Here is a 24,130-nt window from a genome sequence, read left to right as displayed (position 1 = left end):
TGTGTTTTCTTTCCTCCAGAATGCAAAGTATCTGAACTACCTGACCTCAGAACAGGCTCTAGCTGACTTTGCAGTCCTTATCAAAGCTCTGAAGAAAACCCTACCTGGAGCTCAGAAGAGTTCAGTCATCGCCATTGGTGGTTCTTACGGTGGGATGCTGGCTGCCTGGCTGAGGATGAAATACCCCAGTGCAGTTATAGGGTGATGGTTTGATTTGTGTTTTTAGTGTTAAATATATCTATCAAGATGACATTGATTGTGTTTAAAGGAACAGTTCACCAAAAAATGAAAATTCTGTCATCATTTACTCATCCAAATCTGTATAATTATTCATGGAAAGTGTGCCAAAGCTGCTATTGTCCAATGTTAGCAGTGACCAGGGACTGTCTATTTTCAAAAAGGACAAAAAAGAACCATAAAAGTATCACAAAAGTTGTCCTTTCGACTTACACTATATTCCTAGCCTTCTGAAGCTATACGCACACGCTTTACTTTCAAAGGAATAGTTCACCAAAAAATGAAAATTCTGTCATAATTTTATCAACCCTTATGTTGTTTCAAACCTATTAAAAGTTATTTATATTAAAAATCTTGACATCTGTTGAGCGTTCATGAGTGCTATGAGAGAAGCTCATATACAATGGCTTGTGTATTCATGCGAGAACTTGTTCTTGTGTGAAGTTCTTTCTGTAAAAAAGCTTCTCTCATAGTGCTCATAAATGTGCAACAGACTTTTAAATATTAACTAAAAAACTACTTTTCATTTTTAGATTAAATATTCCAACTGTTCCTTTAAGAAAATTGATGTGAAAAGTAGAGAGTCTTAGGATTACTGATTGATTTATTTTTTGTCTTGACGTATCTTTTTTATAAAATAATTTTTCTAATATGAATTGACCACTACTTATGTCTCTGTTTTTTTCAGTGCTCTTGCTGCATCTGCTCCCATCTTGCAGTTCATTGTGCCATGTGGAGATTTTTATAAAGTGGTCACCCATGACTTCACCATCAGTGGTGCCGACTGCAGCAGCAACATTAGGAGGTCATGGGCAGCTTTTGACAATGTCTCTGCAACAGGTTAGTGAATATCGTTTCTGTGCTACTTTGCCCCTAGTTTCTTGATTATGTTATGCGTGTGTACTTAATGTTATTGAAGTTTATGTTTTAAAACTGTGTCAATTTGTTACAGCTTTGGTTGGTCTTGCAAAAGGTCTGGTCCGTATTGCAGCTTATTCTGGCCAAACATTGCCCACTTAAGCAGGAAGAGCCTTTTCACTGACATGCAAAGCTATCAATTACAGTTGTTGTTTTTTTTTTTTTTTTTTTTTATACATTCCATTTTGCTGAGATATAGCCTACTATATTAATAAATGGGCGATTAATAAAATTTAAAGCGAATTATTGTAAAAAAAAAAAAAAAAAAAAAATGTGAAAATGTGTAGAGATTCAGTACAGACTATTTCACAGACATAACTAAGACAACAAAGCCTAATGTACAGTTCATAGCTCATAGAAGTCCAGTTTACTTGCAACTAAGTGCCTAAAACAAAACTTTAAATATCTTTCAAAGATTTGGCTAATCTGACAAATTCAGTTAATTCAAAAGTGCTTGTTGTATAAACTCTGCACTTTATAACTGACTCTGTTGACTGTTTACTGACACTATCTGAAAGATCTTTTAAATAAGGTTATGTTTTCCTTGTTAAACATCAGGTGATGTATTTTTCTGGACTTATGTGATCAGTTGTTATTTTGCAGTTGAGGGTCTGCAGTGGCTGTCTCAGGAGTTTGGGCTCTGTGCTCCTTTAAAGACTCTAGAGGAGGTATACGGATTCAAGGCTTGGCTTCAGGAAACTTGGGTGAACTTAGCCATGGTGGATTATCCATATGAAGCCAGCTTCCTCCAGCCACTCCCAGCCTGGCCTGTTAAGGTACGATGTACTCGCTTTGATATATACCATGGCACTGAATAATTACTATATTGGGTACTAGCATGCAAATAGCTTCATTAATTTTTATAAAGGCTTAGTTTTGTGTCACCCTCACCATTAAGCTTTTGTTCAGTTTTTCTTCCGTTTCAGTCAGAGGGTTGTCTGGATAGAAAACGTGTTTATGGTTAGGACTGGTGTTTTCATTAATCGAATCTGTCGAACAAAGCAGAGGAGAATGAATATAAAGAGCCCTAATGCGTAGAGCAAGAAAATAACAGACTTTATGAAAGAGTTTAATCATTTGCCAAGCTTTAAACAACAAGTTGTTATTCAAAGGAATAGTTCACCCAGTTTGAAAATGCTGTCATCATTTACTCACCCTCATGTCATTCCAAACCCATGTGACTTTATTTCTTCTTTGTAACACAAAGGATATAATTTGAAGAACGTTGATGATGGTCTTGTCAATACAATAAAGGCAGACAGTGACTAGGGTCTGTCCAGCACCGAAAAGGTCAAAAAAAGCACCAACAAATATAAATATAGCTGCAAGCAACGATGATGGGCCCAAGCACAACTTGGCCACCCGGTGACTTTCAGAAAACAATGCAAGGTGGACACATGCATTTGACATTATTCTAAACTATTTTGAAGCAATTTGGGTAAATATAAGAGGACTGTTTTAAAGTCTGTTTTAAGAGCTACACTTCCTGCTGCCAGGTGGTGGTGCTATGACCATGACCCAAAATAGTCAAATTCATGTGATTAGCCCTCAAGACTAAACATAAATGTCAATTTTGATCTAAATCAAACATTGCACAAAGAAGATATGAGACACACTCCTGTTTCCAATTTTTTGCCATTAATTTAATGCCTTGCCATGGCAACACCATTCGATATATCAAAATCTGTTCGCAATTTAGCATCTTCAATGACTTGGCATAATGTTGTCTAAATTTGGTGACAGTCTCTTGAATCACCTTGGAAGAGTATTTAAAAGTTCATAGACTGCAATATAAAAAACAAAACAAAATGGCCGACTTCCTGTTGGGCAGACCTAATGACTATAATAATGAAAGTTGTCCGGCTTGATGAGAACTATATATGTACCAATTTTGGTGACTGTAGGTGAAAATGGGGGTGCTACACAGGCCGTTTTACACACCCATTTTAAAGAGACTGCTACAGAGCCCCACCCTCCCATGCATGAACTTTTGCCCAGAACTAATGGCCAGCTACTCTGATGTGTGCAAAATTTCATGAAATTTTAAGTATGCCAAGTGCCTCAAATATGGTGCCAGTCACATGAATCCACTAAGTATTTAAAAGTTCAGAGCTTGCGATTTTCAGAAATTCCAAAATGGCCGACTTCCTGCTGGGCGAAGCTAATGACTATAATTATTAAAGTTGTCTGGCTTGGTGAGAACTATATGTGTACCAAGTGTGGTGACTGTAGGTGAAAATGGGGGTGCTACAGAGGCCGCCTTACACGCCCGTTTTAAAGGGGGTGTGTAGCAGACTCTGCCTTCCTTACCAAGGAGGAAGTGGGAACCAGTGTGAACAATCAACAGAACTTTAATTTCAAACTCAAATTTAACCAGTAAAACTAAACATAGATGCACACACACAGTCACGTTCATCCCTCTCGTTCTCTCTCTCTCTCACTGGTGTCTCCGGCTTGTCCTTATCCCCCTCCCGGCTGATTAGGACGATTCAGTGCCAGGCGTATGTCCACACAGCCCGGCCATGCCCTACTCCTTGTCACAGGGTGCTGCAGAGCCCCCCCCACTCCCCCCCCGAAACATTTGCCCAGCCCTAGTGGCTGACGACTCTGATGTGTGTGCAAAATTTTAAACATGCCAATTGCCTCAAAAATACCTAAATAAAGGAAGAAAGGAATAAAAACAATTAATGCGTTGCCATGGCAACAGTATTTATGATTTAAATTTTTCCTTTACAAATTTACATCAACAGTGTCTTAACATTATTCTAAAGTATTTTGAAGCAATTCATGTAAACACAAGAGGGCTATTTCAAAGTCTGTTTCAAAGCTGCATCAATGTGATCATTCTCCATTACCATACATACAGCTGAATTTACATCAAAATCACACAATGCACACAGAAGTTATAAGGAACTTCCTGTTTCACATTTTTGCCCTTAATTTATTGCCTCGCCATGGATACACTGTTCAAATTATCAAAAATCCATTCGCAATTTAGCATCTTCAATGTATTGGCATAATATTGCCTATGTTTGGTGCCAGTCACATGAATCACCTTGGAGTATTCAAAAGTCCAGGGTCTGCAATTTTCAAAAAATGCACATTCAATTCAAAACAGCCGACTTCCCGTTGGGTGGAATTAATGACTGTAATTTTGAAAGTTGTCTGGCTTGATGAGAACAATATATGTAGCAAGTTTGGTGACCATAGAAGAAACTGCCCCCACCACTTTTGTCAAAAGGGGGCGCTACAGAGCTCCCCAGCCACGCCCATGTGTTAACTTTTGCCCAGGCCTAATGGCCAACATCTCTGATGTGTGTGCAAAATATCATGAAAATTCAAGCATGCCAAGTACCTTCAAAACATGTGAATAACATAAAAAGGAATAATGACATTTAATGTGTTGCCATGGCAACACTGTGTAAGATATCAAGAATCCCTTCAGAATTTTAAATCTGCACTGTCTTGACATTATTCTAAAATGTTTTGAAGCAATTCAGGTAAACATAAGAGGGATATTTCAAAGTCTGTTAAAAGTGACACACTTCATTCCGCCAACCGTGACCCATAATAGCCACATTAATGTGATCAGACCACAAGGACAAACATTTGGCTCAATTTTGATGTGCACACCATGCACGAAGATATAAGACACTTCCTTATTCCAATTTTTTTACGTTATTTTATCACGTCACCATGGGAACACCTTTCGATATATAAAATACCCTTTCACAATTTAGCATCGTCAATGTTTTGGCATGATGTCGCCCACATTTGGTACCTGTAACATGAAATCCTTAGGAGGAGGATTTCAAATTTCAGAGCATGCATTTTTCAAACAATCCAGAATGGCCAACTTCCTGTTGGGCAGAGCTTATGACTGTAAGCATAAAAGTTGTCCGGCTTGATGAGATCTATATGTGTACAAAGATTGGTGGTGGTAGCTCAAAGGGGATGTGCTACAGAGCCCCCGAACATGCCCATCTTCTAGGTGGTGCTACAGAGCTCCCCTGTACTTTGCCAAGCCTTAATGGCCAACGACCCTGATGTGTGTGCAAACTTTCAAGAGTTTTCATGCATGTTATGTACCCCAAAAGTACCGGAAACCTTGAAAAGAATAATAATAATAATAATAATAATAATAAATATAGCTGCAAGCAGCGATGACGGGCCCAAGCACCGTAGGTCCATTTCCACTCGGTGGCTTTTGGAAAACAATGCATGATGGACACAGCAACAACACAACATTAATGTAAACTTGGACCCTAATCTTACAATGAGTAATAGATATATGCCACCATTCCAGTTTGACTACAACTTCACAAAATTTTCCATCAGCAGTGTTTAAACAATTTAAGCAATTGGGGTAAATGTAAGAGAACTTTTTCAAAGTCTGTTGTAAGTGCCACACTTCCTGTTGCCAGTTGGTGGCACTATGACCCACAATGAATACGTCTGCCACTGTATGTCAGTGGATGGGCGTTACATTTTAAAAATAAAATGCAATAAAAGATGCGGGGAAATGATAGTAGCGGAAACACAGACACATTCATTGACCGTTCTATATTTGAAAAATAGATAGATAAACCCAGCAACCTCCGAAGTTCAGACAGTGACAACCACAAACTCTCCGTTTCAGCAGTGGGAATTTGCATGAGAACATCGGTGATCAAGATGGCACAGCTCACGAACACCCATTGCACAACCCAGCCATGAAACACTCAGTTTATATAGGAAGGAAACACTGGGTGCCAGCGCTGCACATTAACAATCAGCTCACCTGAGAGTGATTAAGAGAGAGAGAGAGAGAGAGATAAAGACAAAACACACGCTCTACATACACACAAATAATATGGCCGAGAAGGCAATCACAATGGGGGACATATTTCACTTTTCTGTTTCCTGGAAAAGAGTGTGAGCTGCAGAAAAAACTGCTGACACTAAACGACTCATAACAGCCAGAACAAACATTTATCATAAATTCTAAATAACACATTCCAGTGCCAGATCGGCAATCAAAACATACACAGATCAGAAACAGAAGCTCCAACTCAAGAAGTGGAGATGTTTAACACACGAAATGAGAAATTTAAATAACTGAAGAACGTAGTTACACATACTTCATATGACGTACGAAAGAGGGATCCCTTCTAGAGACAACAAGAAAAATCTCCTCAGTGTTATTTTGGGAATCATTCAACACTGGAGCTTGGATGCCCTCTGTTGGTCATTTCCTGGTAAACACACTGGGTTAGACAGCCTGGGTTTAGTATTTTTACATTTCAGTTGATATTTTTATTTTATTTATATAAAAATTAAGAAGTATGTTTATTATCAATAAACTTTAAAATCCAAGCATGCCAAATACCTCAAAACATGTGAATATGCACAAAAAGGAATGATGACATTTAATGCACTGCCATGGCAACAGTATTTAAGATATCAAGAATCCCTTCAGAATTTTACATCTGCACTGTTTTGACATGATTCTAATTTTTTTTTAAGCAAAACAGGTTAACATAATAGGGATATTTCAAAGTCTGTTAAAAGTGACACTTCCGCCAGTTGGTGGCGTTACGACCATGACCCACAATAGTCACATCAATATGATCAGCCTGCAAGGACAAACATTTGGCTCAATTTTGATGTTATTAATTTTCTGCACGCAGAAGATATGAGACATTTCCTTATTCCATTTTTTTGACGTTATTTTATCGCTTCACCGTGGCAACACCATTCGATATATCAAAAATCCCTTTGCAATTTAGCATCGTCAATGTCTTGGCATGACAAGGTACCTGTAACATGAAATCCCTCTGAGGAGTATATCAAATTCCAGAGCATGCATTTCACAAACAATCCAAAATGGCCAACTTCCTTTTGGGCAGAGCTTATGACTGTCAGCACGAAAGTTGTCAGGCTTGATGAGATCTACATGTGTACAAAGATTGGTGACTGTAGCTCAAAAGGGATGTGCTACAGAGCCCCACGAACAGGCCCATGTTTTAGGTGGTCCTGCATGACCCCCCCTCAACTTTGCCAAGCCCTAACAATGGCCAGCGACTCTGATGAAAATTTTCAAGAGTTTTCACACGTTATGTACCCTAAAAAACCTTGAAAATAATAATAATAAAAATAAATATCGCTGCAAGCATTGGAAAACAATGCATGATAAACACCGCAACAACTCAACATTAATCTAAACTACAATGTGTAATAGATATATGCGACCATTCCAGTTTGACTACAAATTCATGTAATTGAACCATGACAACACTATTAAAGCTATCATGCATCCCTTCAAAATTTTCCATTAGCAGTGTCTAAACAATTTTGAAGCAATTTGGGTAAAAGTAAGAGGACTATTTCAAAGTCTGTTGTAAGTGCCACACTTCCTGCTGCCAGTTGCTGGCACTATGACTGTGACCCACATTAGCCACATCCATGTGATTAGCCCCCAAGAAAAACATACAACTCTATTTTGATCTAAATCACACAATGCATGCAGAAGATTTGAGACACTTCCTGTTTCCTTACATTAGCCATTAATTTAGTGAATTGCCATGGCAACACCATTCGATATTTAAAAATCTATATTCAGAGAATCTATCTATTTTTAATTGTAATTGTACATTTTTTTGCTTGCTGATTTAATTTAACATTTTTGCAATAATTTAATATAATTAATTAATTAAAGATCTAAAGATTATATTGTAATGATTCCATTTACATTTTCATTTATCCTTAAAATGGCTTTAAATTAAATTAACATATGTAATTCAAAGCATTAGGTGTTAAGATTGTCTAAGTAGATTTTAATATGAGCACAGAAGTAATTTAGGCTTGAAATTCTGTTGTAATTCTGTAGCAATAGGTTTCAAATTATTTTACTGTTGCATTTTTCTCTGTTCACTGTCAAAATAAATGAAGTACATTAACTTTGAGTCTGCATTCGTTATTCATACGCACAACTGTTTAAATAGCCTCTAAATTAATGTTGGGCAAATGAGGACATAAATGAGGTTAGAATACTGCATATTCGCCAATAGAATAATTATTCAAAGCATAACATACCAACTGGTTACCAACAAAACTATTTGTCATGGTTCCGGCATTTGTGCCGGCTCATGCTGTTGTTTGTTTTTCTCTCTCCCTCGTGTCTCACAGGTGGAGCCAGCACGCGATCAGCGTTTCCATGGGAACTGTGATCGATCTCGGGGAGATGCTGATCACAGCAATGATTTACTCACCCGATACCATCTGCTTCACTCTGATTTTGCACTCCCTACTTATTCCTTGTGTGTCACCTCATTATTTGCCCGTTTATTGTTAACTGTCATGTTAACTGTGCTCTCTTGTGTAGTTGGAGCATGCTCGTGTGTCTGTTGGTTGGCCCTCTGTAGAGGTGCAGTTACCTTCCTTTTTGCCGTCGCCCTCACCAGTTCTGTGCCCAGTTCATGTGGAGGAGGATTCCTCGGTCTGTGCCCGCGTTTCGGGGACTATATCATCTGGGCTTTGCTTCGCACCACACCAGCTTCAACTGTCTCTCTTCAGATTGTTCCTGACTTCCACAAAGCACACACTTATCATATGAACACACCCTTCACTAGCCCATTGTGGCTCGCTGGATTTCAGCCTTCTGCAGCCTGCGCCAGGTGCGCCTTATCTTGACATCAAGAACTTTGTTAATAAAACCACTGAACCGTCATCTCTGCTTTTGGGTCCTTTGTCTTCCCCCCGTGACACTACTGATCCACAACCTTGCCACAGCGTCGTCATGACGGACTGGAACCATTCCAAAGTTATGTTATGCCAATGAATACAGGAATTGAACTTTTCCAGTTGTCGCAACGTAATCAGTTACATTGCCACAACTAAAGTTTGGTCATCAAATTGCGGTGTAGTTAGGAAGTGGCCACATAATTTGGCTAGCTGGGATTACAAAATGGCTGAATTTGCTGCTGCTTTTTTCAAATTTTGCAATGCAATTTGCTGCATTTTTTGTGGGTTGTTTTGCAGTGAAAACTCACAAATCATCATTATATACCTCTGTAATTGTGCTGATAACATTTTAAATGCAATTACATGTAAATATTTTAGTGCATAATAACTAAATATGCAGTTAGCAACGAAAAATAAAATAAAAAATGCACAAAAATATCATACATTTAAGTGAAAGCTGTGGGCATTGAAAGATCCTTAGTTATTTTTGTATTATAATTTTCTGCCTCAGAGAATGAAATAAAACTTATCTAAGTTTAAAATAGACGTACAATAAATCTGTATGTTTAAAACACAAATGAGGATTCAATAATTAGGCCTGTTGCCATTATTACATTGTCTTTAGGGTTAGGGGTTATTAGGCATGTTATGCCAGCAGAGAAGGCTTTGCTGGCCCTGAGAAATCGCCACTGCGAACAACTACAATTAGAGTTTATATATTTGAGCATTTATGTACACATTTAAATTCCACAAGTGTTTAAAAAAATATGATACATATATGAAAATGGTCATTTTTATCATATTGTCATATTCTGTATTTTGCATATATTTACTGTATATAATTGACATTTTTATATCAGTAAATCATGTATGAGCACTTACTTTCAGCATACAAATGTTCAGCATATATTGCCATTTTCAGATTAGCCTAGGGGAGCACGGGGCACAAACTAACGTGGGGTTAGTTGTCACACACGTGGTTTAAACGTTTCCACACACACTGGTAAGACGAAACTTCATTTGTTTACTTGTTGCCATATCAACACTGCGTAGATTTTTTAGAAAATTTGTGGGAAAATCCGCTCCGGGAATTTGCGCAAGAGCACCGGTGACCAAGATGGCACAGCTCACGAACCCCCATGGCACAAAAGAGCCATGAAACACTCAGTTTATATAGGAATGAAACACACTGCGTGTCAGCGCTGCACATTAACAATCAGATCATCTGGTTACCCCACACATGAGGGCAATTGTAACGTTAGGAATGAAGTCACGGGAGCTGGATCTAGGTGCGGCGAAACAGTATTTAATAAAATAAACAAAGTACAGAATAACGGGGTAAACACAGGAACAAAGAAAACATCCATGAGGGGAAAACACAGGAACAAAGGAAACATCAACGATTGGAACTGGTCAATAAACAGAAGGTCAAAACACATATACATATAACAACTGACAAAGGTTACATAGACATCAGGGCAATATATATACAGGGATAAACGAGGTAAATGACACACAGGTGAGAACAATAGGGAACAGCTGGAAGTGATCAGGGCAGGGGATTATGGGAAGTAACCAGGGGGAACAGATGACAGGGCAAAACACAAGGCAAACAACAGTGAATTGTGACATAGCCCCCCCACTAATGGGCGGCTCCCAAGGAAGGCTGGTAAGGGAGGAAGGGCCAAGATGAAGCCGGAGACCAAAGAGACCAGAGTGGACCAGTTGAAGGGCCAGAAGACCAGGGAGACCAGGGCATATCAAGCGGATGGCCAGGAGACCCAGAAGACCAGAGCAGATCAGGCGGACGACCATGAGACTCAGTAGACCAGTGTAGATCAGGCGGATGGTCATGGGACCAAGAATACCAGAGCAGATCAGGTGGACGGCCAGGAGACCCAGAAGACCACCTCAGGGTAGAGACTGGATCAGGGGGTCTGGTTGACGGCCACAGGGCTGAAACAGGGTCAGGAGTGGGCGTTGGCTTGTTGGCCGTGGCAGGCATGGGCATTGGCTCATTGGCCGTGGCATGCGTGGGTTCTGACAGTTTGTGGGGAAAGGGCCACGAAGACCCACGCACTGATATCAGTGGCGAATAATTCAACTTCGAGACAGGGGCCGCGGAATGCTTGAAGCAGTGAGTCGCAGAAGGCTGGACTGCAACATGGCGTGGAGCTGACTCAGATGTGGATGTGACATGATGTGGAGCGGACTCAGATTTGATTGTGATGTGGCGGGGAGCAGATTCAGACGTGGCTGTGACATGGCATGGAGCAGGCTGAGGTTTGGCTGTGACATGGCATGGAGCAGGCTGAGGCGTGGCTGTGACATGGCATGGAGCAGGCTGAGGCGTGGCTGTGACATGGCATGGAGCAGGCTGAGGCGTGGCTGTGACATGGCATGGAGCAGGCTGAGGCGTGGCTGTGACATGGCATGGAGCAGGCTGAGGCGTGGCTGTGACATGGCATGGAGCAGGCGGAGGCCGTGGCTGTGACATGGCATGGAGCAGGCGGAGGCCGTGGCTGTGACATGGCATGGAGCAGGCGGAGGCCGTGGCTGTGACATGGCATGGAGCAGGCTGAGGCGTGGCTGTGACATGGCATGGAACAGGCTGAGGCGTGGCTGTGACATGGCATGGAGCAGGCTGAGGCGTGACTGTGACATGGCATGGAGCAGACTCAGGCGTGGCTGTGACATGGAGTGGAGCAGACTCAGGCGTGGAAGACTCGGTAACCGGAACCGGGATTGAGAGAGGAGGAATCCTCTGAAGCGAGTGTCTCTAAGATTAGCCTTACATATGCCTCCCACGTGTAGTCTCCGGCAATTTCCTCCACCGGCGTGTTGGGAGTCCGATTCTGTAAATGGATTTCAGGGTTTCATCATCAAATCCTGTGTGGACAGCAATGGTGGAGAAGAAATGAGAGTACTCCCTTATAGATAAGTTCGCCTACCTCAGTTACGTGAAGTATGCCACTAGATCCATTTTATGTGGTCAGTTGTTCTGTAATGTTAGGAAGGAAGTCACGGGAGCTGGATCTAGGTGCGGCGAAACAGTATTTAATAAAATAAACAAAGTATAGAATAACGGGGTAAACACAGGAACAAAGAAAACATCCACGAGGGGAAAACACAGGAACAAAAGAAACATCAACGATTGGAACTTGTCAATAAACAGAAGGTCAAAACACATATACATATAACAACTGACAAAGGTTACATAGACATCAGGGCAATATATATACAGGGATAAACAAGGTAAATGACACACAGGTGAGAACATCAGGGAACAGCTGGAAGTGATCAGGGCAGGGGATTATGGAAAGTGTAGTCCAGGGGGAACAGATGACAGGGCAAAACACAAGGCAAACAACAGTGAATTGTGACAGCGATTAAGAAAGAGAGAGATAAAGACAAAACGCGCTCTACATACACACAAACAATACGGCCGATAAGGTAATCACAATGGGGGACATATTTCACTTTTCTATTTCCTGGAAAAGAGCACGAGCTGCAGAAAAAAACTGCTGACACTAAACGACATGGATAACAGCCAGAACAAACATTTATCATAAATTCAAAATAACGCATTCCAGCGCTGGATCGGCAATCAAAACATACACAGATCAGATTAAACAGAAACTCAAACTCAAGAACTGGAGATGCTTAACACATGAAATGAGAACTATAGTTAACTGAAGAACGTGGTTACAAATACTTCATAAACATAACGTACCTTCATATACATAACTCCTCACTTTTAGTGCTTGGGCCCTAATAATCCTTAGAAGAAAAATAGGGTCTTCACACTTTCAGTGCTTGGGCCCTAATAATAATAATAATCTTTAGAAGAACAATAGGGCCTCGCACTTTCAGTGCTTGGGCCCTAATAATAATAATTGTGAAAAAACATTCCAAAAACAATAGGGCTTTAGCACCTTTGGTGCTCGGGCCCTAATAATAATTGTAAAAAAAACATTCCAAAAACAATAGGGCTTTAGCACCTCCTGTGCTTGGGCCCTAATAAAGAAAAATCCTTAGAAGAACAATAGGGCCTCACGCTTTCAGTGCTTGGGCCCTAATAATCCTTAGAAGAACAATAGGGTCTCCAGATTTTCAATGCTTGGGCCCTAATAATAATAATAATCCTTAGAAGAACAATAGGGTCTCCGCACTTTCAGTGCATGGGCCCTAATAAAAGTAATCCATATTACTCTTGCGCTATATTCAAGTTTGAAAGGGATAGTTCACCCAAAAATGAAAATTCTTTCACCATTTACTCACCCTCATTCCATCCCATATGTGTATGACTTTCTTTCTTCAGCTAAACACAAACAAAGATTTTTAGCAGTTCCTCACAATGCAAGTGAATGGTGATTTTGTAGCTCCAAAAATAACAAAGGAAATATAGAAGTAATCCTTAAGACTCAAGTGGTTAAATCTATATCTTCAAAAGCAATATAATGGGTGTGGGTGAGAAACAGATCAAAATTTAAGTCCTTTTTTACTTTAAATCTGCACGTTCATTTTTACATCTGAAAATCACTTGTGGTGCTAGACAGTTTAGTTTCACTTTCACATCTAAAAGCGAAAGTTAAAGTGGAGATTAAGAGTAAAAAAAGGACTTAAATATTGTTCCCTATCTGTCACTCACTCGACGTTGGTGTCGATGTAGTGACACTAGGGGTCACTCTTGGGAGCCCGAGACACCTCTGGTCTTTGATAAAAGGCCAATGAAAATTGGCGAGTGGTATTTGCATGCCACTCCCCCGAACATACGGGTATAAAAGGAGCTGGTATGCAACCACTCATTCAGATTTTCTCTTCGGAGCCGAACGGTCATGCTCATCGAGCTGAATAGCACTGTTCATTCACCTCTGCTGGATCTGACGGTGCATTTCAGCGGCTTCTCCCTCCTCTGCACTGGTGCACTGCAGAGAACGCCCCTGGGCGCTTCGGCAGAAAAACTAGAGAGTATATTTTCTGAAAGAGCATTTCTCCCCTCTAAAAGAGTATATATTTCTCTAAAAGAGCGCACACACGGAACGTCTTTTTAAAGACGCGTCTTTTTAAAGATGCCTTTCCGTTCGTGTGTTATTCCTGGTTGCGGTCGATTTCTCTCAACTTCGGATGGTCATGATCGCTGTCTTTCGTGTCTGGGCGCGACCCACACGGAGGCAGCGTTTATGAATGGCTCATGTTCTCACTGTGAGAACATGACCATGGCAACGTTGCGGTCGCGGCTTGCTTTTGTAAGAAAGCAAGCCACCCCAGTGGCTCCCCGCCTTGGTCCTCCTACCTACGGGTTTGAGGTCAGCGCGGCTGGCGCTGGGGGCGATTTGGGGACCTCAATGGGATCGCCTCCGCCGGGTTCCCCCCCGCGGACCTCCCATTCCCCAGCACGCTCGTCTGCCCCAATCGGGCTTCCGGATGAGTTCGCCGGCTCGTCGCACGGCGAGTCTGGCTTCTCGTTCGAGGCCCGCGAAGATGATGAGCTTTCGAGCGCAGCGTCGGAGAGCGGGCTTGTCCAGTCGGACGCAGAAGCCTCAGCTGGGCTTCCCCCTTCGGGGACGGTCGCCCAGTTACAGGCCGACGCCGAAATGACTGACATGCTTTCCCGGGCGGCCGCGAGCGTCGGGCTAGAGTGGAACCCTCCGCTCTCCTCTGAACCCTCGCGGCTTGATGATTGGTTTCTGGGCTCGCGGCGCCGCTCAGACCGGCCGCGCCCCGCTCCAGTGCCATTCTTCCCGGAGGTGCATGAGGAGCTGACGAAGTCGTGGGAGGCACCTTTTACTGCCCGAACCCGGCTCCGCAGTTCCCCCGCTCTCACTACCCTCGATGGCGGGGCGGCCAGGGGCTATACGGCGATTCCCCCGGTGGATAAGGCGCTCGCAGTGCACTTATGCCCGCAGAGCGCCGCCACCTGGCGTGGACGCCCTAAGCTCCCCTCCAAGCCCTGTAGGCTCACGTCGTCCCTGACGGCCAAGGCCTACAGCGCTGCTGGACAAGCCGCCTCTGCCCTGCACGCCATGGCTCTCCTGCAGGTCCACCAAGCCAAGGCACTGAAAGAACTGCATGAGGGTAGTTCCGCCCCAGATTTGATGCAGGAACTGCGCTCGGCGACCGACCTCGCCCTCCGGGCGACGAAGGTCACAGCGTGGTCTCTTGGGCGGACGATGGCCACACTAGTGGTCCAGGAGCGCCACCTGTGGCTCAACCTGGTCGAGATGGGCGAGGCCGACAAGACACGGTTCATTGGTGCCCCCATTTCCCAGGCAGGCCTATTTGGCGACATCGTTGAGGACTTTGCCCAGCAGTTCTCGACGGTAAAGCAGCAGACGGAGGCAATCCGGCACATCCTGCCCCGGCGCGGCTCAAGACCCCGCACCCCGTCTGATCGTCGCCAAGGGCGTCCCCCTGCGGTGACTGCACCGGCTCCGCCGCAGCCCGCCCCTCCGGCCCGGCCCCGGCGTGGAGCCCACCGCAGGAAGCCGACGCCACCCGTCTCTCAGCCGGCACCGAAGAACCCACGGAGGTCTTCGAGGCGCCCCTGAGACGGACAACCCAGGGACGAGGGAACCCACTCACCTGGAGCTGGTAGAAAGACCACTCCATCCCCCGGTGGAGGGCCGGGTGGAAAATCTTTTGTTGCCTTTTCGTTTGATTTCGCCGTACGCCCAAGTGGCTGCGGTACCCAACAGTTCAACAAAAGAGCGGCTTCCTTCCTCCCTGGGTCACATACCCGCTGTGTACAGTCGTCACCACGACTACCGTCCACGGGCTTTATCTTGCAGGATTGGCGCTCCAGCGGTGCCCTTTTCGCCCCTGAGCGCCCAGCTGTGGCACAAATCCACCCCCGATGTGACAGCCTCCACGGGTCGCGAGGACAGGCCTCTTCCTCCCCCGTCCCAGGCTGTTCCGGGGGTGGTCACAAGGAGCCAGGTAAGTGCTTCGATGTCCCTAGACTCAGCACGGCCACGACGTGCTGTGGCACCTCGCGCTCCGCCCCGCCGCGAGGCCCCACCTGCCGGTACGTCCGACGACGTTGTCCCCTTGGTTCCCCTCGCACGGAATTTGGACGCATGGCTTGCACTTCCCAATCCGTCGCGGTGGTTGATCCGGACCGTCCGACTCGGCTACGCGATTCAGTTCGCCAGGCGCCCGCCCAGGTTCAGCGGTACTCACTTCACCTTCGTCAAGGGCGAAAACGCTGTTACTCTGCGCGCGGAAATCGCTACCCTCCTACGAAAGGGCGCGATAGAACCTGTCCCTCCAGCCGAGCTGAAGAAAGGGTTTTACAGCCCCTACTTCATCGTACCGAAGAAAGGCGGTGGGTTGCGGCCAATCTTGGACCTGCGAGTACTGAACCGGGCTTTACACAGACTCCCGTTCAAGATGCTGACGCAAAGACGCATTTTAGCGAGCGTCCGGCATCAGGATTGGTTCGCGGCGGTAGACCTGAAGGACGCGTACTTTCACGTCTCGATCCTTCCTCGACACAGACCCTTCCTGCGGTTCGCGTTCGAGGGTCGGGCGTATCAGTACAAAGTCCTCCCTTTCGGCCTGTCCCTGTCTCCTCGGGTCTTTACGAAGATCGCAGAGGCTGCCCTTGCCCCGTTAAGGGAGGTAGGCATTCGCATTCTCAATTATCTCGACGACTGGCTAATCTTAGCTCACTCTCGAGACGTGTTATGCGCACACAGGGACCTGGTGCTCTCGCACCTCAGCCGACTAGGGCTTCGGGTCAACTGGGAAAAGAGCAAGCTCCTCCCGGTTCAGAGCATCTCTTTTCTCGGTTTGGAGTTGGACTCAGTCTCTCTGACGGCGCGCCTTACGAACGAGCGCGCCCAGTCGGTGCTGGCCTGTTTGAAGGCGTTCAAACAGAAAACAGCGGTTCCACTGAAACTTTTTCAGAGGCTCCTGGGGCATATGGCATCCTCGGCGGTGGCCACCCCGCTCGGGTTGATGCATATGAGGCCGCTTCAGCACTGGCTCCAGACTCGAGTCCCGAGACGGGCATGGCGCCACGGGACACACCGCGTGGCCATTACACCGGTCTGTCACCGTCTTTTCAGCCCTTGGACCGACCTCTCGTTTCTACGAGCAGGTGTTCCTCTAGAACTGGTCTCCAGGCGCATCGTGGTCACGACAGACGCCTCCAAGACGGGCTGGGGCGCTGTTTGCAACGGGCACGCAGCCACCGGCCTCTGGACGGGTCCGCGGCTGCGTTGGCACATCAACTGCCTCGAGTTACTGGCAATTCTGCTCGCCCTGCGGAGGTTCCGGCCGTTGATCCAGGGCAAGCACGTGCTAGTTCGGACAGACAGCACGGCAGCGGTAGCATATGTCAACCGCCAAGGCGGTCTGCGCTCCCGCTGTATGTCACAACTCGCCCGCCGTCTCCTCCTCCGGAGTCAGCAGCACCTCAAGTCGCTGCGAGCCACTCATATCCCGGGCAACCTCAACGTTACAGCGGACGCGCTGTCACGGCAGGTTCCCCGCAGGGGAGAGTGGAGACTCCACCCCCAGGTGGTCCAGCTGATTTGGAGTCGATTTGGTCGGGCTCAGGTGGACCTGTTCGCCTCCCAAGAATCCTCCCACTGCCCGCTCTGGTACGCCCTCACCGAGGCTCCTCTCGGCATAGACGCATTGGCACACAGCTGGCCCCCTGGCATTCGCAAATACGCATTTCCCCCAGTGAGCCTACTTGCACAGACACTGTGCAAGGTCAGGGAGGACGAAGAGCAGGTCATCCTGGTAGCGCCCTACTGGCCCACCCAGACATGGTTCTCGGACCTCACGCTCCTCGCGACAGCTCCCCCTGGCAAATTCCCCTGAGGAAGGACCTTCTTTCTCAGGGACGGGGCACCCTCTGGCACCCGCGCCCAGACCTCTGGAATCTCCATGTCTGGCCCCTGGACGGGACGCGGAAGACCTAGGTGGCCTACCACCTGCGGTGGTAGACACGATCACTCAGGCTAGGGCCCCCTCTACGAGGCGCCTGTATGCCTTGAAGTGGTCTCTGTTCGCTAAGTGGTGTTCTTCTCGACACGAAGACCCCCAGAGATGCGCAGTCGGATCAGTGCTTTCCTTCCTGCAGGAGAGGTTGGAAGGGAGGCTGTCCCCTTCCACCTTGAAGGTGTACGTTGCTGCCATAGCAGCACACCACGACGCAGTTGAGGGTAAGTCCTTAGGGAAGCACGATCTGATCATCAGGTTCCTAAGAGGCGCTAGGAGGCTGAATCCCTCCAGACCGCTCTTCGTTCCCTCATGGGACCTCTCCGTAGTTCTTCAGGGCCTACAGAGAGCCCCCTTTGAGCCTTTGCAGTCAGTCGAGCTGAAGGCACTCTCCCTGAAGACTGCCCTCCTGACTGCGCTCACTTCCATCAAGAGGGTAGGTGACCTGCAAGCGTTCTCTATCAGCGAAACGTGCCTAGAGTTCGGTCCGGGTTATTCTCACGTGATCCTGAGACCCCGACCGGGCTATGTGCCCAAGGTTCCCACCACTCCTTTTAGGGACCAGGTGGTGAACCTGCAAGCGCTGCCCCAGGAGGAGGCAGACCCAGCCCTGGCGTTGCTGTGTCCGGTGCGTGCTTTGCGCATCTATTTGGATCGCACGCAGAGCTTTAGACTCTCTGAGCAGCTCTTTGTCTGCTTCGGTGCACAGCGGAAAGGAAGCGCTGTCTCCAAGCAGAGGATCGCCCACTGGCTTGTTGATGCCATATCTATGGCATATCTCGCCCAAGACATGCCGCCCCCGGTAGGGCTACGGGCCCATTCTACCAGGGGTGTAGCGGCTTCTTGGGCTCTGGCCAGAGGTGCCTCTCTAACAGACATTTGTAGAGCAGCGGGCTGGGCAACACCCAACACCTTTGCAAGGTTCTACAACCTCCGGGTGGAACCGGTTTCGTCCCAGGTAGTGGCACGCAACACAAGCGGATAAGCCCGGGATAGCCGGCCGGGTGTATCGCTTGCACATAGCGCCTCCCACCTCCTTTTGAGCTGAAGACGTGCGCTGTTAATTCCCAGTAGTGTTCACAAAAGTTGTTCCCTGGTTGATTTCCTCCGAGCCCTGTGGCAGTCGAGTCTTCGGAGAGACTCACTGCCGGCCCAGTACACGTGCTATCTAAGAGCCCGGTGCTGGGGTAGGTGCTCCGCATGTGGCGGTTCCCTGTAAGGCTAACCCCATGCGATCTATATCTTCCGCTAGCTCGTTTCCCTGCTGGCAAACGGCGTCTTCCTTGGGCAGAGCCCCTCTGCCCCAGTCTCTATGTTGTAGTACCTCCTCCCCCATTGGGCAGGATCTACCTTGAAGGCTCTCCACATGGTTGGAAAGACCATGTGATGTATTCTTCCACTTAAATATCCCCCCTCTTGGGGCGAGGTGTGGTCTCCGCAGTGTCCTCCCCTTGGGAGGGACACCCCCGACTAGACCTGGCGGCCCAGTCGGATAATCCCCCTTCTTTTTTAGGGAGTGGAAAAAGAGAAGGGGAAAAGAGGCCACGACTGGGTTAAGCCCGTCTCTATCTTTGGGTAGTCGACTTGTCCCCAAGTAGGGCCGTTCGACACTCATAACTGTGTTGGGGGAGGTTACATGTCGACCTGGTGCGCTGGCTATGAGGCACACAGCAAGTCTGCCCACCACACACCGCCAGTTCACGTAACACAGTTCAGCCTTGTGGCGTTTTGTATAGGGACCCCTAGTGTCACTACATCGACACCAACGTCGAGTGAGTGACAGATAGGGAACGTCATGGTTACTGGTGTAACCTCCGTTCCCTGATGGAGGGAACGAGACGTTGGTCCCTCCTGCCACAACGCTGAACTACCCGCTGAAATGGCCGGACCTTATATCGGCTCCTCAGCGTAAAACCTGAATGAGTGGTTGCATACCAGCTCCTTTTATACCCGTATGTTCGGGGGAGTGGCATGCAAATACCACTCGCCAATTTTCATTGGCCTTTTATCAAAGACCAGAGGTGTCTCGGGCTCCCAAGAGTGACCCCTAGTGTCACTACATCGACACCAACGTCTCGTTCCCTCCATCAGGGAACGGAGGTTACACCAGTAACCATGACGTTCTGTTTCTCACCCAAACCTATTATATTGCTTCTGAAGATATGGGTTTAAACACTTAAGTCATGGATTACTTTTATGTTTCCTTTATGTGAGTTTTGGAGCTACAAAGGTCTGATCAGCATTCACTTGCATTGTATGGGCCTACAGAGCTGAGATATTTTTCTAAAAACCTTCATTTGTGTTCTGCTGAAGAAAGAAAGTCATACACAACTGGAATGGCATGAGGTGAGTAAATGATGTGAGAATTTTCATTTTTGGGTGGACTATCCCTTTTAAAAAAGCTATTTCAAAATATCCATAAATTTTTTACTGTTTAAATTTCAAATATACATATCAGCTATGTACTTCTTACAAGTAAAAGTCTGTGTACTAATTTTCAGTTGACCATTTCATTTTCTTTAAAAAATAAAAAATAAAAAAAATAAAGAGAAAGGGCAAAAGACTCTTTTTTTTTTTTTTTTTTTTTTTCATTGTTTAAAAAATTAGTTTATGGCTTGAATATTTGATTCGCATATGTGGGCGGCACTGAAACGGCCCTTTTACCTGGTTGGTCAACCTGCCCCATCTTCTGTACTGCCTTAATCCTGTCAGCCACAATTAGAGTCGGGACCGCTCTGCAAATTTGTCTAAATTTTAATTAAATATTGTCCTGAACCACCACTCACTGTGCATACCATATGTAGTAGAAACTTGTTGCTGGGCAAATAATTGGTGCTCTGCGAGGTGTTGCCTATTTAATAACATTGTATGATTTTGTAATACCTGTGTATCCGTGTCCCATTGATAAACGTAGGCTATATAAAAGAGTTCAGATGCTTTGGATAAAAGCATATGCTAAAAAAGGCATATGCTAAATTTATGTTTAGGTATCATGAACATGGATGTGAGTGGCCATAAAATTCTAACAAGCATGTTACTATGTCCATGAACATTGAGCTTGACTGGTTTTTGTGTTTGTGTTAGTGTGTGTGTGTGTGTGTGTGCATGGGTGGGAAGAAGCCTTGAGAATAACAGCATTGTTAAATGGGAAAGTTGTCTCAGATCGTTATGTGGCAACAAATGGGGAATTCAAGAATTATTTTTCATTGTTTAGTGACAGAATAGGAATTGGGTAAGAGTGCCGACTGGAAGTTCTCTCTTTTGGAGCAACATTGGACTCTTCGATATGTATATGTGTGTGTGTGTATGTGTGTGATATATATATATATATATATATATATATATATATATACAGTACTGTGCAAAAGTCTTAGGCACACAAACATTTGTCTTAAGATGGTTTTTTATATCTTCAGCTTTAGTGTGTCAATAGGAAATATACATTTTAGACTCCCAAACATTCCTTTTGCAAATAGAATAGAAGAACAGGGAGCCCTACAACAGATGGCATGGCCCCCACTGAACAACGAGTCAGTCTGGGATTACATGAAGAGACAGAAGCAATTAAGACCAAACAGATAGAAGGACTGTGGTGAATTCTCCAAGAAGCTTTGACCATCCTATCTACCAACATCCAAGAAAAACTGTGTTCAGGTGTACCTAGGAGAATTGGTGATGTTTTGAAGGCAAATGTGGTCACACTTAATATTGATTTAGCTTTTTTTATGTTTACTGGACTTTGTATGATATTAATTGATAAATAAAAACCATTTATGGCTAATAACTATTATTTTTGAAGACATCCTCACTATGCAACATGTTTTACAAGTGCCTAAAACTTTTGCACAGTGCTGTGTGTGTGTGTATATATATATATATAAATAAAACAATTTTGTGGTTCTACCTGTCAACCAAACACTACTGGCAAAGTTAAAATTCTTGTTTTAACTCAATGTGCAGCTTTAAAAAGGAAATAACTGTGCGATCGGACAATTTGAAAAGCGCACACATGGACATACACATGACTTTTTCAGAATGTGCTTTTCAAATGGTCCGATTGCAGTTATTTCCTTGGCATAGAGATAGCAGCATGTTAGGAAAAGCACGAAACAGAGATGTCAATTTAAAATGCATATTTAAATCAACCAAACTATAGATAAGACTATTCGGACTAAAGGCATCCTAACTGTAAGTCCGTTGGGACGTGGGACACGGCATGTAAAATCTGGACTGTCCCGGTTATTGGAACGTCTGGTCACCCTATCTCTATAAATAAAAGTGCAACGTTAAAGGAATGTTCACTTCCTTTCACATTAAATTCCATTGTAAGTGCCTCACTGTAACCTCAATTTTTGCTTTTTTAAAGAAAAGAAGGAATGAGTCTAAATACATTTTTGTGGTAATCAATATTATGCCACAAATGCTGTCGATTGAGATTAACTTTTAACCTGGAACATTCCTTTAATTTCTGCAATATATAGATATAGATATAGAACTGGATTGCTGACGCAATGGTAAACTACCTGCAGGAGGTGAAGCCTCCGGAAGTGTTCGAGCGGCCATCTTGGTATGCCCAAACTCTCATAGAGCATCAATGACTGACAGGCGAAAACACCCCGTTTCACCATCTCTGACCTGCGGATATGACAGTTGCATTTTGCCCTCTAGTGACAATCATGTTTCATTTTTTTATTTGCTCGTAATGGATAATATTCGTTACGAGGGAGCAGAGGTGGGTAGAGTAGCCAAAAACTGTACTCAAGTAAAAGTACAATTACTTAAAAAAAATTACTCAAGTAGAAGTTAAAGTACTAACATAAATTATTACTTGAGTAAGAGTAAGAAAGTATCCAATTAAAAGAGTACTGAAGTAGTGAGTAACTCGTTACTATCACAAATGACATAATGGACGTCGACTCCCTTATATTCCATTACATAATACACATTTAACATGTATTACAGAATTATTATTATTATTAATGGAAATTCTGTCATCATTCACCATCATGTTCTTCCAAACCCGTATAACTTTCTTTCTTCCATGCAACTCAATAAGGAGATTGTAGACAGAATGTTAGCCTTGGTCACTATTTACTTTCAGTGAATGTGTTTTATTTTTTTTTTTCTTTCATATTTTGAAAGTGAATGGTGACCGAGACTGTCAGTCCCTAACATTCTGTCTAACATATTTTGTGTTCCTCATAATACAAACCATCACACTGGTTTGGAACAACATTTATGAAATGATGACAGAATATTAAATTATGGCTGAGCTATCACTTTAAAGAGATAGTTTACCCAAAAATGAAAATTCTCTTATCATTTATAAGATTTTTAAAAGAATATTTTAGATCTGTAGGCCAAAATTGTTATGCTCCAAAAAGCACATAAAGGCAGCATAAAAGAAATATATGATAGGTGTGGGTGAGAAACAGATCAATATTTGTCATTTTTTGCTAGACAGCAGGGGGCGATATGCAGAGATGTATGTGAATCACCAAAAACACAAGAAGAATGTGAAAGTGATCTGTTTCTCATCCACACCTATCACATCGCTCCTGAAGATACTGATTTAACCACTGGAGTCTTATGGATTACTTTTATGCTGACTTATTTGATTTTTTTTTAGCTTTAAAATGTTGCCACCTGTTCATTTGCATTGTATGGACCTACAGAGCTGAGAAATTCTTCTAAAAATCTTCATTTGAGTTCAGCAGATGAAAGAAAGTCATACACATCTGGGGTGGCATGAGGGTGAGTAAATAATGAGAATTGTAATATTTGGGTGAACTATCCCTTTAAGGGCTCTTGTCAGATCTGGATGAATTTGTCAATAAGAGAGGTTTGGAAACATTTCTAGTAATTATTACAGTGAAAACGTCCCACAATGACATTATATATAATGCTGAAATATAAACCAAAGCAAGATCATGCTTAATGCCTTCTTTCGCTATTTCATAGCTTTTAAAGTCCTGTGTGGATTCTTATTTCAGTGTAGTTACAGTTTTCAGTGTCGTAACTATTTAGATCATTAGTTCTGTACAGCAGTACCACCACTCTTTGAATGCATATACGCAGCCTAGTGCGTAGGGCACCAACCCCAGTCGTGGAACACTTGCTGTGTCTGAAACCGCCCCCTATCCACTATATAGTGCACTATTTCGGGTGTCTGCCATTTTGTAGGAGTGTCTGAATTCTGAGTGAGCCACTCGTTCCCTACTTTTGTTCACTCATTATTACTGACAGTGCACTCTAATTTCGAGTGTACATTTGACGTACACTTGACAATGGTAATTGC

At 44.5% G+C, this 24,130-nt stretch overlaps 1 protein-coding gene across 3 annotated transcripts in view; it reads left to right on the top strand.

Annotated features, from left to right (window-relative positions):
* Positions 1 to 24,130, top strand: part of prcp (prolylcarboxypeptidase (angiotensinase C)) — a 52,877-nt gene that overhangs the window by 15,810 nt on the left and 12,937 nt on the right. For 2 of the 3 annotated variants that reach the window (XM_051679644.1, XM_051679642.1), the window contains exons 4-6: positions 20 to 201; positions 926 to 1,077; positions 1,759 to 1,931. In XM_051679644.1, the coding sequence (XP_051535604.1) occupies positions 20 to 201; positions 926 to 1,077; positions 1,759 to 1,931 (507 nt within the window). Of the gene's footprint in view, positions 1 to 19; positions 202 to 925; positions 1,078 to 1,758; positions 1,932 to 8,322; positions 9,722 to 24,130 lie in introns of those variants that run through there. The other variant, XM_051679643.1, reaches the window with a different exon arrangement.

The sequence above is a fragment of the Myxocyprinus asiaticus genome, chromosome 39, assembly GCF_019703515.2.
Source record: "Myxocyprinus asiaticus isolate MX2 ecotype Aquarium Trade chromosome 39, UBuf_Myxa_2, whole genome shotgun sequence".
Classification (NCBI taxonomy): domain Eukaryota; kingdom Metazoa; phylum Chordata; class Actinopteri; order Cypriniformes; family Catostomidae; genus Myxocyprinus; species Myxocyprinus asiaticus.
The sequence above is the reverse complement of the archived record's forward strand: the minus strand, read 5'-3'. Positions and strand labels throughout refer to the sequence as shown.